At 47.3% G+C, this 16,099-nt stretch overlaps 1 protein-coding gene across 2 annotated transcripts in view; it reads right to left on the bottom strand.

The window, feature by feature from the left end:
* WWC1 (WW and C2 domain containing 1) overlaps window positions 1–15,864 on the bottom strand; it is a 203,259-nt gene extending 187,395 nt beyond the window's left edge. For both annotated transcript variants that reach the window (XM_006884327.1, XM_006884328.1), the window contains exon 1: window positions 15,746–15,864. In XM_006884327.1, coding sequence (XP_006884389.1) covers window positions 15,746–15,864 — 119 coding nt within the window. The remainder of the gene's footprint in view (window positions 1–15,745) is intronic.
* Window positions 15,865–16,099: the final 235 nt, after the last annotated feature.

Genomic DNA, 16,099 nt, shown 5'->3' with positions numbered 1-16,099 from the left:
AATGACCAAGGAGGATAGAAGGAGAATTGATGCCTTTGAGCTGTGGTGCTGGAGAAGAGTATTGAATGTACCATGGACTGCTAAGAAAACAAACAAATCCATCCTGGAGAGGGTTAAACCGGGTGGCTCCTTGGAGGCAAGGATTCTGGGGCTTCGTCTGACATATTTTGGATATGTTGTAAGGAGGGACAGGTCCTTGGACAGGGACATCATGTTCTGGAGGGTGGAGGGACAGCACAGCAGGGGAAGACCCTCTATGAGGTGGATTGATTCAGTGAGTGGGGTAATCGGGATGAGTGTGTCGGAGGCAGTATGACTGGCACAGGACAGAGCAGGGTTTAGGACTCTTGTACATAGGGTCGCTATGAGTCGCAAGCGACTTGACGGTACATAACAACAAGAAAAACAACAATAACGATTTAACTCTAGATGAAGCAATGAACCATACAGAGAAGACATGATGGCTAGAGTGGGAACTCTCCAGACATGGAACATGTGACAGGCTTATTTGATTCTCACCAAACCTAGGAGCTAAATTCAAATTTAGCCTGTGAATTTACCAGTGAAGCAATCAAGAGTGGAGGAACTTTAAGTAATTTAAGGAGACTGTCCATCTTTTTCCTGAGGAGCTGCGGGTGGACTCGAACCACCAGAGACACACAGCCTTTGAGATAGCAGTGCAACCCGCTATGGACGTCACCGCCAAAGCTCCATGATCAAGAGGAGTAGCTAAGAACAAGCTCCCAAAACAGGCTGTTACCGAGAATCAGATGAGCGGAGTGACTTGCTGCCTTCTCCTCAAAGCTCTCAGACCCTCTGGCGATGAATAACAGCTTTTCCTAGGAAGTGAAGGAATCCAGGGACCTTCCTCTGAGAGGCAGGGAAGACCACTCCCTCTGATATTCTCTTGGCCATAGTATATAGTTTATATAGTTCAATCCATTCTAATGTAAAGAGAGCTTTCCTCTGGCCTCTTGTAACCCCCTCTGCCTCCTGCTTCACTTCACATGGATGCAGAAAACTCTGCGAACCTTGTCACCTTTATGGCTGTGGGTCAAAAAGCCCTGGTGGTGCTGTGAGTTCAGCACGGGGCTGCAACCCAAAGGTCAGCAGTTGAAATCCACCAGCCCCTGTGCAGGAGAAAGAGGAGGCATTCTGCTCTCACAAAGACATACAGCCGTGGAAACTTTGTGAGGTAATCCTACTCAGTCCTAGAGGGTTGCTACAGGGTCCACGGCAGTAGGTCAGCAAAAGAATTAGACCATTACGCTCTAACAGTAATAATGACTGATGACTCACTGCCGTGGAGTCAGAGCTGGCTCACAGCTGACCCGCCAGCAGGTTTTCACAGGTTGTAAATCACACAGGAGAGACTGTCCTTCGTTCTCCTGAGGAACAGCTGGTGAAAAGAAACCGTCTACTTTTATGTTAGCAATGCCACTCCACCCACTAGGCCACCAGAGCTCCCTAAACAGAAGTGGTGTGTACCATCAAGTCTGAACAGACTCAGAGCTGAACAGCCAGTGGGTTCTGCTTGACTCGAAGGCAATCAGTAACAACAAATGTCATGGAAAGAGACTGCCCATCTTTCTCTTGCAGAGCAGCTGGTGGATTCGAACCATGAACCTTTGCTTTGGCAGTGTAATTCCTTACTACAAGAGCTTCCTAAACAGTAATAATAGTGCAAGTAAAGGGTACCTCCTCACAAAACTACATCCTTCAGCACTTTAAGTATAATAAGAAGGAGCATGCAATCTCAATGTTCTCTTCTTCACTTCCAGAGGTAACATAACACCTCACTTTCAGGTTTCTGCAAGGATTCAATGGTCAACATATCATTGGTTCACCACCTGTAGTTTCCAGACCAGCAGTAGAACCAAGGAATCTGTCAAAAAGGGAAATTCGTGTGGCCCAGCCCACACCTACTGGCTCTGGGGAGGTTCACCCAGGGACGTTTAATAAGCCCACCAGGCTGTTCCGATGCTCGTTCAAGGTGGATAACCTGCTCTAGGATGTCATCTCCACCAAGACAAGGATTTTTGTTGGTTCAATCACTGTAGCTCCAAAGCAACAGAACAACACCTGGTATATTACAGACACTCAATAAATGTACAGGCACCCAATAAATATTTGTTAAATGATTAATTGAAACCAGATTAAACAGAAGAGAAAGGGAACTGAGGTTCAGAGATGCTGGCATTGATAACCATGACCGATGGCTATCGAAGTGGTTGTGGTTAGGTGCCATCGAGTCGGCGCCTACTTGGAGATGGCATGCAGAGCAGAAGGAATCACCGCTGCCCCCATGCCATCCTCACCACCGCCGCCTGGCCTGAGCCCACTGAACAGTAGCAATGTCTGTGAGGTGGAGACTGTGGTTTGTCTTACCATTATATTCCCAGCTCTCAGCCCTGTGTCTAGCTCTTCATAGCAGGCTGGCTGTAACACCTTGTTGAAGGCACAAAAGCCTCCCAGCTCCAAATCTAGGTTCCCACCACTACTGCCAACAGCTGTCACAAACCAGCCTTTCTACCTTCCTAAGAAAGGCCAAAGAATTCTAGAAAACACCAGGCCTCCAGTCATAATGCAATTATCTGTTTCACTGTTTGCCTGTCTCCTTCCCCAAGTGACACCCCATTGCAGTGGGGACTTTGCTCTCACCGCAGCTCTGGGACTGGAGCCTGGAGCCCAGCAGGCACTCCATAAATACCTGTTAGATGAATGGCCAACCCTGGTTGGGTGGGACTTGATAAATACCAGTGCCCTTGTGCACCACCACCATGCTAAAATCTGCCAGGTCCTCACACGGTGCCAGGGGGAGGCCCCGCGCAGGGACACGCTATCAAAGCAGTTACACATTAATTCCAGAGCCCTCTGATCCCAGCATCCCCCATTTAGCTCTGCACTGACAAACACAAGGCACTTCTCCCCCGGCCTCACACACAGCCCTGGTGCCAGCTCACGGGGAAGAGTCACTTCAGTCCAGAAATTCCAAAGATGGGTTTGCCTCTGATAAGACCAGGGGGAGAAAAGTTTATTGGTTTATTTATATCATAAGTGATGTTAAGGTGGTTTGCCAGCTCTAAGGTAAACGTGGCCAGGTGAGCCTTGTTGCATCTGATAGAGACTTGGGTTGACAAGGAAGAAGTGGGGTTTTCACTCTCCCTAAATGTGCTAAAAGGTCAACTGACCTACAAGACAGCAGCTCACACTGGAAAGCTGAGTCCAGGCTACACTGCGCTAAGACCTGCCATGTCTGAAGTGTCCATCCTCACCAGCCCCTGGGCTCAGGAGGTCCTACTTCTACCCGTGGCAACCAACTGGTAAGAAGGAACTTGTTCAAGGTCACTTACTCTCTGTAAGCGACAGAGCTGGCACTCGCCACACTATCTTCTGAGGATCTTTCTGACGCCCTCACCTGTTACAGAAAACAAGGTGGTAGGCCAATAAGGAGCCCAGGTGGCACAACTGGTAAGTACTCAGTGCCAAATGACAGCTTGTCAGTTTGAACCCACTGACGAGAAAAACCTGGTGCTCTGCTTCAGTAAATAGGTCCATCTAGAAAAGCCTACAGGGCAGCCCTACTCCATCACAAGGGACGGCTGTAAGTCAGAAGCAACTCAATGGCACTAGGAACAGCAAACCAATGTCTGCCTGCAACCACACAGGCATTTTCCTTCATAGTAAATAAGAAATATACATGAATAGGTGTTGTACTTATTCCTCTGTAGTTGAGGAAGCTCTGATACATAATCCACAGGCAGCTGAGGTGCTAGCTCCAAGCCAGCACCTCTCTGGCAGTTAGGAATTCACCAGTGGCTCCATCGGAGAAAGAAGGGCAGTCTCCTCCCATGAGAATGACAGCCTCCAAAAACCAACCAGAGAATCAGCCATGAGTCAGCTCCAATCCAACAGCAATACGTAAGTGCATGAGTTGTTGTTGTGGCCCGTTGAGTGTGAACAGACCCATAGCTGACCCTCTGATGGGTTTTCAGAGGCAGTTAATAAAATGGAAGGAGAATGTCCAACCTTCTCCCACACAGCAGCTGGTGGCCTCGAACTGTCTGCCTTCAGGACTGTAGTGCAACTTCTTGTCACTAGGCTAGTATGTGAGTGAGAAAGAAGGGGGGGGCGGGGAAGGGCCCTTGTGTTGGCTTGTTAACCAAAAGAAGTTCAAATCCATCAGCTGCTCTGAGGGAGAAAGAAAGGCAACATTTTCCTGTCAAGATTTATGGCCTTGGCAACTCAGTGGAAGGTCACCATGAATCAGAATTAATCGTCAATAGGTTTTAGGGCTTTATCCCTGGGTGGTACAAATGGTTAATACATTTGACTAAGAACTAAAAGGTAGGAGGTTCAACTCCACCCAAAGACAATATGGCAAAGCCTGGCAACATAATTCTCAAAAATTGGCCATTAAAACTCCTACAGAAGAGTGCTCCTCCAACACCTCCGGGCCACAATGAGCCAGGACCGAATTCACTGTAACTGTAACTGGTCCTGATATTACCATCCTGTTGTTGGGTGCCGATTATTGTTTTCATGATGATACAGAGACAATGCACTTGTAAGGAGTTGTAAGGAATTACTGAAAGACACAGTGATATACTAATGGTGAAATCCTAACTATCCAAGAAAAACCACAACAGATGCAGGACAGGGAGGGTGTCTAGGGCCATCTCATCCAAGCAGCCACCTGATGCCTGCATCTCGATATTTTATCCTTCCAAGTCAGGTACCAGTGAGGGGACCCAAAGGGCTCCCTAGTGACGGATCAAACAGTTCACTGCCGTGGAGCTGCAAGGAAGCCAACGTGGGGAGAGCTGGCTGCAACCAAACCAGGCTCCCGCGGCAGCCGGCAGCCGGCGGGGAAAGGCAGCAGCTGCCTGCTGGCCGGTGTCTTCGCTGCCAGGGAGTGATGAATGGGACGGGGGGAAAAGAAAACCCACAAAGGTGTCCCTAATCTTGATGCAGCTTCATTTTTTTTTTTCTTTCTTCCTGGCTGACCATTGAGTGAGAACTTAAGCTTCAGTCTCTTTTCTTTGGCAGACATTTGAAACTGAAAGATCCCATTTCTTCCCAACGGCGCAATGTCATGGGTAGAAGCATTGAGGAGGCAGTCGGGGGTGGGGGACATATACCCCACGGCACTTGCCTTTTCTCCCCTCCTCCCCACTCTCTCCTGCTTGCTCCTGATCTCTTTACACAACCACAGTCAAAGCCTTTGCCTTCTTGCTGTGCTAACTGCACACTCCCTCCTCCCCGTTATTTTGGCGAGTGGTTTTCTACTCAGGAACCGGAGGCTTAATGGCCTGCTGGTGAAGGTTAAATAACAAAATGCCACTGTATCCAGTTTCTTAGTCTCCTCTTTTTTATCTCACTCTGAGACAGGGATTCAAGGCAACTGAGTAGGCTGTCAGCTTGTACAAAGGCTGTGTGGCAGTCTGGCTGCTCCAGGAGAGCAGTGGCGGCGGTCAGATCCAACCTTCAGTTAGATGACTCCTCACACATACTCCACCCACTCTCTGCCTTCAGTCCTGCCCAAGCAGAAGCGCTTCCTTCAGCAAGTGGCTTAGAGCTGGTGACAGGCATGCCATCAGCCACTTCTCCAAGTGAAATGAACTCTTCTCCTCCACAGCCCTCCATGGGGCTGGAAGTTACAGATCTTCATCACCTGGATGGGGACCAAGGTGGCAGGAGATGTCCAAGCCTTGGCCAAGGCTTCTTCCAGAGTGCTCAGAAGCAACAAACCAAATTTGAACTCCAAGTTAGCGACCCTTGGGAGCTGGAGGGGTTCCACGGCTGTAACTCCTAACGGCATCCTGCTCGCCTAGAGCTGTTGCTAGACTTGAACTGCCAGAGACACTTGGCCTTCCAGCAATAAGGCAACACACTGCAGACCGTGCAACACACCAGCCACCTCCACCTCCTGTTAATGCTAGTCTAGTCTCTCCTTACATGCACCTGAGATTGGAGTTCCAATCTTCCTGGTAACTAAGGCAACCTGATTCTGTTCTCTTCAAAGGGGCAGTGTTTCTCTCACAGCTACCTGGGATCCCAAGGGATTGGAAAACCAGGTCAGTTTGGCTAGGCCCGCTCAGAAGGGGGAGGGGTGGTGACAGAGAGTAGCTGCCTTGGCTACTAATTCCCTGGCTGGTGGAAGCATTTTCCCAAGCTGCTTGGAAACGGCTCTGAATTCCCTGCACACACTGCATCATCCTTCAAAGAGTTTTTCTACCTCCCTCTCTCTCCTCTCCTGCCCAGAGCTCTGGTTAGCTGGCTACTTACAGAAGGTAGCGCTTGGGCAAGTCTTGTAGGCACCATGAGCATCTCACTGGCTTCTTCAGTCTGGTTCCTTAGGAGCATCTCTTTCTGAGATTCCTATCAGGTTTACCTCATTTAAGGAATAAATTATAACTCTCAAGTCCATGGATACCTAAATGTGAAGCAAATGAAAATTCTCCCAGCTCTGGTAGTCTGTTGGTAAGAAGCTACGCTGAAATCCCAAAGGCATGTGGGTCAAATCCACCAGCTTCTCTGCAGAATAAGGATAGGCAATCTCCTCCCGTACAACTTACTGCCTCTGAAAACCCACTGGAGGATCAGCTACAGTTCCGTTCTAATCCAAAAACACACAACAACAAACTGATAAATAATATCATGGGAAAAGAAGATGACACTAAATTTGTTAGTGATGTCATTCTAATTGGATCAGTAATCAACGTCTATGAAAGCGCAGTCTAGAAATCAAACAGCATGTTGCAACGAAAACTGACCTCTCAAAAGTTTTATAAAGGCAAAGAATTCACTTCTATGACTAAGGTGCATCTGACCCAAACCACAATCTTTCTAGTTGTTTCAAATGCACAGACAACTTGAATAATGAAAAAAGAAGACACAAGAACTGCTGCCTTAAAATTGTAGTACTGGTGAAGAGTACTGAATACCCAAAGACTCAAAAAGAATGAAGAAACCAGGCTATTTTAGAAAGTCTATTTAAAATAAAAACAAGGGGAAAAAACATTTTTTTTAAAAAAAAAAGCGCAAATAAATGAGTCTTGGAAGAAGAAATACAAACAGGATGATCCTTAGAAGTGAATATGAGAAGACTTAACCTTGCTGTCGTGGGGAAGACTGGTCACTAGAGACAGTCATTCGGTAGAGTGCAAATCAAGACAAGACCTGCCACAAGATGGTTTGACACCAGAAAGACAACAGTGGACTCAAACATACCAACAACCATGAAGAGTGAGCAGGACGCAGAAACAGTTCACTCTGTTATATATATGAGTTGGATCCAGGTTGACAACAACCAACAACTAAAGTCGAACTAGTCAGCGGCCCTCCGGAGCCTGGAAATGCAGTAAGGGGTTAGGGCCAAGCAAGACCAGGCTATCGAGAGCGGTTTTAATAACCAAGTCACCGAGGTTCTAATCTTGAGCACATCCCCTCCAGGTCCTTGGGTAAGTTAGTCGCCTTCCTGAATCTCACTTTCGTCATATGAAGATGGAGCTACTCATAGTATTTACAGGATTATCAAGAGGATGAAATGATCAGATCTGTGTTCAGCACAGGGTAAATATTTTTTATAAATTAAGAACAATTATCTTTTTACTCTTCTGCGGACTCTCAATACCAGCCATTTCGTGGGAGAAAGATGCTGCTGTTCGCTTCTGTAATGATTCACGGCTTTAGAAACCCAACTACAAGGTAGGCTCTAGGAGTGATACTGGGCTTAACAGCAGTAAGTTTGGGTATCTATGGCATCTCAAAATCTTTTATTTCTTCACAATCTATCAGAGGCCAAAGATGTTTCTAAGCATGGCAGAAATCTCCTGAAGTACATAAATCTTAAACTCAAATCTCAGAAGAGGAAAACCTCATCTCCAACCCACAGATACTAATTGATCATTAAGGGCAAAAATATGAAAAATAGAGCCCTTAGCTAAATTCTCTGACAAGCTGGTTATATTTAAATTAATAAAACACCCTGGAATACAAATTGGTAGAAAGTAACATTGTTGTTGTTATTGGTATACCATCAAGTTGGAAATGACCCATAGCTGACCCTTCGTGAATTTTCAGAAGCAGTTAAATCACATGAGAGGAAGCTGTCCATCTTTCTCACATGGAGCTGCTGGTGGATTTGAACCACAGATGTTTGGGTTGCCAGTGCAACTCCTTACCACTAGTGTGCGGCTAACTTTAAATTCATCTTAACTGATTATTCATGGTAGTGGGGGAGTTGATTCTGTCTCATGCAGATGCCATATGACAGGGTAAACACTCCATAGTTTTGCTCGCTATAATCTTTAGAGAGTAGAGCACAAGATCTTTCTCTCACAGAGCCATGGGGTGAGTTCAAATGGCCAGTATTCTGGTTAACAGCCAAGTGAGAAACCAATATGCTTCTTTTACATTACTATTTAAAAAGTAGCTCATTTGACGTTTTAACTGTTCAGAATATAACGAATTCTTATGACACAGACCACAAGTGACTGTAAAACAAGGTGTGAAACTCGAATCTATAGTCCAAAAGACTGTGAAGAATTACTCAGTCACAGGAATAAAACATCCCCAAGTTATTTCCATGGATCAGGAAGACCTGGATCTGACTTTCAGGCAAAAGGCAACCCAAGAGAGGAAGAAAGAGGTGCCTTCCTGCTTCTCCTTTACTTGTTCTGTGACCCTGGGCAATTCACTTGTGTCTCTGGGCTTTAGTTTCAACTATGAAATGAGAGGGCTAGACTGCATGACAAGAAAGGACAATTCCCGAAATGCCACAGAGTCAGGCTGAAGGCCAGCCTCCTTCTGATGTACATGCTCTGCAGGTACTTTCTAACAAAAGTTAAAGACACTTGCCTTCCAGAGTGTCTTCTGTGTGCTGAGCCCTGTGCCCATTGCCCTGCAGTCAGGGTCAGATTACTCAACAGGCAAGGATTTACTTTTGCTGACTTACTAATCAGTAGTGGAGAATTTCACAATTTTTTTCACCACAGCAAAGATTCTGCTTCTAGGTATGGCTGGCATCTGTCTCTTGCCCAACCCCACAGCACCTCCCTACAGAATCAAAGTCACTTTTCAAATTTACAATCCCAAACAGGGGCGGAGTACCCATTAAGCAAGGCAAGCACAGGCTTACTTATACTTACTAATCTGAAGTGAACAATTTCACATGCTTTCATTACATCAATGATTGATTCCAGACATAGTTGGCATCTCTCTCCCAACCCCACAACACCTCCTTACAAAGTCAAATTCTCTTTGCTAATTTATAATCCCTGACAAGGCGCTCTGGTGGTACAATGTGTTACATGTTCTGGTGTTAACTGAAACGTGGGCCCAGTGGCTCCATGGAAGAAGGGTGGGCAGTCTCCTCTCATAGACATCTATAGCCTCTGAAACCCCATGGAAGTAATTATGAGTCAGAACTGACACAACAGCTATGCATTTGTTTTTCTTTGTTTTTGCTTTGATAGAGACAGAGTATGCAGTAATGAAAGCAAGCACGGACTTCCATGTGCTTATTAAATCTGCAGTGAAGAGTTTCACACATTTTCACATGCTAATAAGTAAGCACATGTAAACCAGGGTTTACCTTGGCTACTGAGCAATAGGTCCTTGATTGTGGCTTTAATTTATTTAATCTTTCTAACTTCCCTTTAGCAGTTCATGTGCATCTCCGCATAGGACAAAAGACTCATACGACAAAAGACAAAGCCAAAATGTGTAAGGTCAAGGTCACTCAGGTAAGCAAGCAGCAGATCCAAGAATCCCGAGGCTCATCCTCTTTCCACACTGGCTTTATTAAGGCATGTTGTTCAGAGGGGCCAGTCCTTGACAAAAGGACCTGATGGCTGGAAAGTTGGAGGGTCAGCCTAAGAAAGAAAGACAGACCTTAAACAAGATGGGTTGACACTGACCAACAATGAACTCCAGAATATCAGAGACAGTGAAAACAGCACAAGAGAGGGCAGGGTTCAGATCCCCTGTTGACAGGGTTGCTATGAATTGTAGTTGACTCGACAGCACCTAATAACAAGCTAATCAAACAGTTACTGCCTAGTCCTATTCAACTCATGGTGACCTCAAGCATTTCAGAGTAGAACTGTGCTCTACAGGATTTCCAATGACCGTGATCTTTAGGGACTAGATTACTTAATGTTCTTCTAAAGTGCCTCTGGGTAGATTCGAACCACCAATCTTTTCGTTAGTTATGCCAAGTGCTTAACACCCGTTGGTGACACCCATGGACCTACTTAGCTAAGTAAGAGGGTATTTAAGTAGCAAACAGTTTCCAGGTCAAACTACAGTAAATTATGAACCTGGAAACCCTGAGACCCTAAATATACGTGTCAAAAAACACATTTGCATTTTTCTCTGATAAGAGCCCTGTTTTGTCAGAATTGTATAAAGGTCTATAACCAGGAAAAAAGCTTTAGACCATTGTTGGTGACCCAACTTCCTACAATATAAATACTGCTGTTATTATTTATCCATCCAGTCAGAACTGACCCATAGCTGACTCTGCAGCAGGTTTTCAGAGGCAATAAATCACATGGGAGGAGATTGTTTCTTTTTCTTCCATGGAGTGGATTTGAATTGCATACCCTTGCACTGGCAGCAAAATTCCTTACCTCTAAGCCACCAGAGCTCCCTATAATATAAATAAGGGAAGCAAAAGCTCTTCAAGTCATGAGAGAAAGGGTGGGTTCTATAAGCCTTGCTGGCCTCCAATGCTTGCCACAAGGACCAAGAAACTGAGCCCAGAGTTTGCATGTGGTTCTTGGAAGGTCTGATCTCAAACTACAGAATGAGCAGGAATCAAGCTTCCAGAACTTTCTCTAGCAGAGCCAGTTCCAGTGATCCATTCTTCCTCAGAGAACAATCAGACTATTTGTTTTTGCACACAACTAGGCTAAATGCACACAGAAGCACCCAGCATTATCTTGGTAAGGAACACTGCTCTGGGGGGTGTGCAGGCGTGGCCTGTGGCACCCAGTTCTCTCAGGATCAGCACCTTCCCAGACTGGCCTGGCCGAGTTAAGAGCCTGTGGTGCTGCAGGAGCCTTTGGCCCAGTGGGCATGACCCAAGCTGCCCACTGGACTCTCTCTGGTTGTTGGGACAACCATCCCCAGGAATTTTGGCCCCCAAGTTGTCCCCTCGGTGAGAAGGAGAGAGACTTGGCAAGGCAGGCTGCCTGGCAGCTCTTCCAGCCCCCCTGGTGAAAAGGAAGCTGAAAACTGGATTCCCTACCCCCAGCAGCCTCCATGCCGGACAGCACACAAAACAGCTCAGCCCAGAGGGAGGAATGTGCCAAGACATTCTTTAGAGTTGGTAACCAGAGATGCTATTTTGTCCTCCGTGGCTAAGAAATCACTTTTCTGACTGAATAACTATTTGACTGACTTCTTTTCAATTCAGGGGAATGGGTGGGCATTGCCTTGGTTCATATAAGGGAAACACTGAAGTACACACATACACAGGACTGAGGAGTGGGATGTTTTCAAAGTAATTTTTTTTATTCATAGCCCAGTCCCAGAGATGGCAAAAATTTAACAGTTCCTCCCTCTACAAAGTGTGCCTATTTGGCCATTTTTACATTTCTTCCTTCTGTATTTCTTCATAGTCTCAAACTTATCTCACTCACCTCCACTGGCCCCTGGCTCCTATCCTGCCATGGAACTAGGGTGTTAAGGAAGCCCAGACATCTTATACCCTGTCTGAGAACTGGCAGGGCTCAAGTCAAGCCAATCACATTGCCGTCAAGTTGCTTCCAACTCACAGTGACCTTCCATCAGGTTTCCAAAGGTGGCGTTCTTAACCAGGGGCAGACTACATATTCGTCCTTCTGAGAATCCACGGATTTGAACTCTTGACCTCTCAACAGCCTAGTGCATAACTCACTACTTCAGTCACACTCATAGCTGGTTCTAACTCATAGCAGACCTCTCTTTGGTTTTTGAAGCTGTAAACTGCAACATGAGACTGCCCATCTTTCTCCTGAGGAGCAGCTGGTGGATATGATTAGAAGCAACCAGCCTTTGGGTTAGCACAACTTGCTACAGACTGACACCACCAGAGCTCCCCAACTCATTATTACTTCTTGTAATGTGTTATGTTAAACAAACAGATTCATCCTGGAGAGGGTTAAACCAGGCTGCTCCTTGGAGGCAAGGATTCTGGGGCTTCATCTGACACACTCCGGACATGCTGTAAGGAGGGACCCGTCCTTGGAGAGGGGCATCATGCTTGGGAGGGTGGAGGGACAGCGTAGGAGGGGAAGACCCTCTATGAGGTGGATTGATTCAGTGACTGGGATAATCGGGATGGGTGTGTCAGAGGCAGTGCGATTGGCACAGAGCAGACAGAGCAGGGTTTAGGGCTGGTGTACATAGGGTTGCTATGAGTCGCCTGCAACTCGACGGCACATAACAACAACAACAACAACAACAACAACAACAACAATGTGTTATGTGCTGTTGAGTTGAAATCTACTCATTACTGACCCTCCAGAGGCTGTAAATTGCACAAGAAGAATGACTGCTCATCTTTCTCCCGTAAGCAGCTGGTGGATTTGAACCATGTACCTTTGTGTTGGCAGAGCAACTCCTTGCCACTAGTTCACCAGAGCCCCCTAACCCATTAACTATAGAACACTTAATCAACTAGCTTCTCAATGTAGAATTTGTGCCTCAGAGAAGTCAAGTAATCTGCCCGATACCACATAGTCGGCTGTTCATACTGCCAAATGTATTTTGCAAAATTAAAATTCTGAAAAGCCACTGTGTAACAATGACCTCTTTGGCTGACTTTGGAACCCCTGCATACCCTAAGCTCAGGGCCTCCACATTAGCCCTTGTGGTTGCAATGACTAGAATATGCAAAGATATATAATGCGGGTGAGGGAAACCCAAGAAAACAAAAGCAAAAACACATTGAATTGCAAATAGAGGAAGGTGAGGACCTCAGGCACCAGTAGCCACTCTATCTCTTCTCCAGTGCTTGCCAATCTGCTGAGAAACCAAGACTAAGCAATCCTGGTGCAGGGACTGGGTGGACAACATATCTAGATAAAATATAAAGACTCTGGTTTGATTTATGTTCCCTGTACTTACTGAGGTGACCAATTGTGACGGAAGTCACTATGTTTCACATTCGTAAACTATGGTACAATATTTTTACAAATGAGTTGCTCTAACACCAGAGAGTATGTAAAAAACAGCATAAAGTGGTATGTGGATGTAGCAAAAGAAAAAAAAAACCCAACAAAACAAAACCCACACCATGAAGGTAGTTCACATAATATTAATATTTGTGAAAGTGATCTAGCCGAATCAGCTTTCCATAGAAACCACCTGATTGCCTTCATCCAAAGGAAAAGAAGTTTTTCTCTTGTTTGGGAAGCTTCAGTCTTGCATTTATTCATCATCTCTGAGATGCAATGCCTGGGGCAAGTCAGCAATATTAGATGTGGGGCTGTCCTAGTCCTGCGAACCAGTGGCCTAAGTTAGATAAGGATAGAACTTGTGTCTTTCCTAGAAGAAAGACACTCTGGTGCTACAGGTAAAGAATTGTACTGCTGATACATGGGTATGCAGATCAAATCCACCAGCTGCTCTGGGCAAAAAAGCTGGGCAATGACTTCCTAGGTAATTTACTGCTTCTGACAATGTGCTGGAGGACCAGCTAGGCGTCAGTTCAAACTACAGTAAACAACATCCTAGAAGAGGCCAAGGAAAAGGTGATCAGGGAAAGGCTGACCAGTTCACCAGAGTGGTAGCTGAGCCCCTGGTGGGGAAGTGATCTGGAAGGGGCAGTGGGGGAAGAGGGAGAATGTGTGTGGAAGGCATGCCTGGAGGCCAGAACTTTAGAGCTGGTGAAGAGCTTGGTGTTTACACAGGGTGATGGAAAGACCAAAACACTTGAGCAAATCATATCACTTGGCCTTCCAATATTTTTTTTATTTTTAATGTTTGAAAATGGGAGTTGGGCTCTGACTTCCTATATTACAGTTCTTAGAAATCCCATAACAGCTCTTCCCCCCACCCCCAAGCAAACCATTAACCTGACAAATAGAGAAACTGAGAAGCAGAAGTTATGGCAACTCTTCTTAGTAGTAAGCCTTTTCTTCCATTTGGCATGTTGTGAAAAGGTAACCAATTAATGAATGAACTTAGATAGATGCTCATTCTAGGAATCTCAACTCACATTTTCTCTCTGCTTTGTCCTCTTTTTTTTTTTTTTTTTACCACTACTTTCTAAGTAGGGAGCTCTGGTGGCTTAGTGGCCAGAAGGTGCGCTGCAATCCCAAAGGTATGCGCAGTTGGAGGCCATCCACCAGCTGCTCTGCGGGAGGATGGGCAATCTCCTCCCCTACAATTAACTGCCTCTGAAAACCCGCTGGAGGGTCAGCTATGGGTCGGTTCCAGCTCTACAGTACACAACAACTTTCTACATACAGGTGCTCTGATGTGGTGGAGAAACTGTACTGCAATCCCAAAGCCATGCAGTTCAAATCCACCAGCTGTTCCACTAGAGAAGATGGACAATCTCATTCAGATTGATTAGCTGCCACTGAAAATTCGCTGGAGGGTCAGCTATGGGTCGGTTCCAATTTAACAGTGTACAACAACAACTTTCTACATACCCCACCCTGGTCTTCTGGAGCTTCCATCCAATTCCACAAAAAAGGTCCAAACAACTAGCCCTGGCTGCTTGACAGATACTCCAAGGTCACATTTTGGGCAAGGGTAAGTAAAAGTTAACACATTCCTGAAGACTTTGATTTCTCCACAGACCACTTCAGCAAAAGGCCCCAAAGTGGTCCCCTCGGGGTGCCCCCCAGGGCATGTATGCATGAGCTGGAGATGAGAGTTCGCTGTCAAAACCAAAAGAAAGTCTGGAATCAAGCCTCAGCATCGCAGATTCCATATGCCTCGGAAAAAGGAAAAAAAACAAAGCTGGTGCTACAGCCGGCCTAATGCCCACCAAGGTCAGAGCGAGCTGACGCAGGGTTGAGGATCCAAGGTCCCCAAAGGCATGTAAGAAAGGAGGAGGAGAAACCGTGCTGGGCTTCGCGGGAGGCCTCTCACCTCCATCAACGTCCTAACAGCTTTAAGTTGCAGTGAGATTCCTGGAGAACCAGTCTCTCTGATGAGCCCTCCCCCGCTCCTTCCTTCCCTTCCCATTCCAGGCCCCCCTGGCTGCCCGGGCTCTTCTCAGCAGCACCTGCCAAAACACACACTCCACTCTGCTGTCCCCTCCTCCAGCAATTTCTCACCGAATCCAGGGTTCCTACCACCCCCTCCAAATCAGATGCTTCCCCATCCCCCCAGATGCCGGAGAAAGTCTCCAGGCAAAGCTCCAGCCTCACACGGTTAGGTCCCACTCCCGCCCCCGCCCAACCTCTCCTCCTAAAGGGGGCGCTGGGCGGGGCTAGAGTTTAAGGTCAAAACTCCTGGCAGGTGCCCGCTGGGGCCTAAGGAATTCCACCTGGGGTGGGGGTAGAGGCAGCCGGGGCGAGCACACTAGCTGCCCCCTCCTCCCGGCAGCCCACCAGGGCAGGAGCAACCCTTCAGGAGAAGCTCGGAGGGTGGACAATCTGAAGGAGGAGAGAATCTGAGAGCTCTGCGGATCTCCAGCTCCGAGTCGGATTCTACCAAGGGCGCCCAGTGCCGGCTGGTGGCCCCTGGAGCAGGTGGGGGCCCGGGCTGGTGTGTGAGGAGCAGCCCAGGGTCTTACCTGTCTCGCGGGTCGATCCAGCTGGTGGTGCGGCTCGTGTGGTCTATGTAGTAGACCTTGCCGTCGAAGTCGCGCGCCTCCTCCCAGCCCTCGGGTAGGGGCAGCTCCGGCCGGGGCATCTTCCCGATCGCGGCCCGCGCTCCCCCATGCAGCTCCGGGCCGCCGCGGAGACCCCTGGCTCAGAGGCTCAGGCCAGCTATCTCTGGCCCGAGCGGCCGATGAGGCACCATGTTCCAAGGGGCGGAGGTGGAGGTGCCCGCAGATCTGGTGCCCTAGTGCGGACCGGCCAGGGTGGCGCCGCTGTCCATGCGGCCCTGCAGCCCCGGCCCGGCGCCACCCGCTCCTCCCGCCGCC

The sequence above is a fragment of the Elephantulus edwardii genome, unplaced genomic scaffold, assembly GCF_000299155.1.
Source record: "Elephantulus edwardii isolate Elephantulus edwardi_28Jun2011 unplaced genomic scaffold, EleEdw1.0 scaffold00033, whole genome shotgun sequence".
In the NCBI taxonomy this organism is placed as follows: Eukaryota; Metazoa; Chordata; class Mammalia; order Macroscelidea; family Macroscelididae; genus Elephantulus; species Elephantulus edwardii.
The sequence above is the reverse complement of the archived record's forward strand: the minus strand, read 5'-3'. Positions and strand labels throughout refer to the sequence as shown.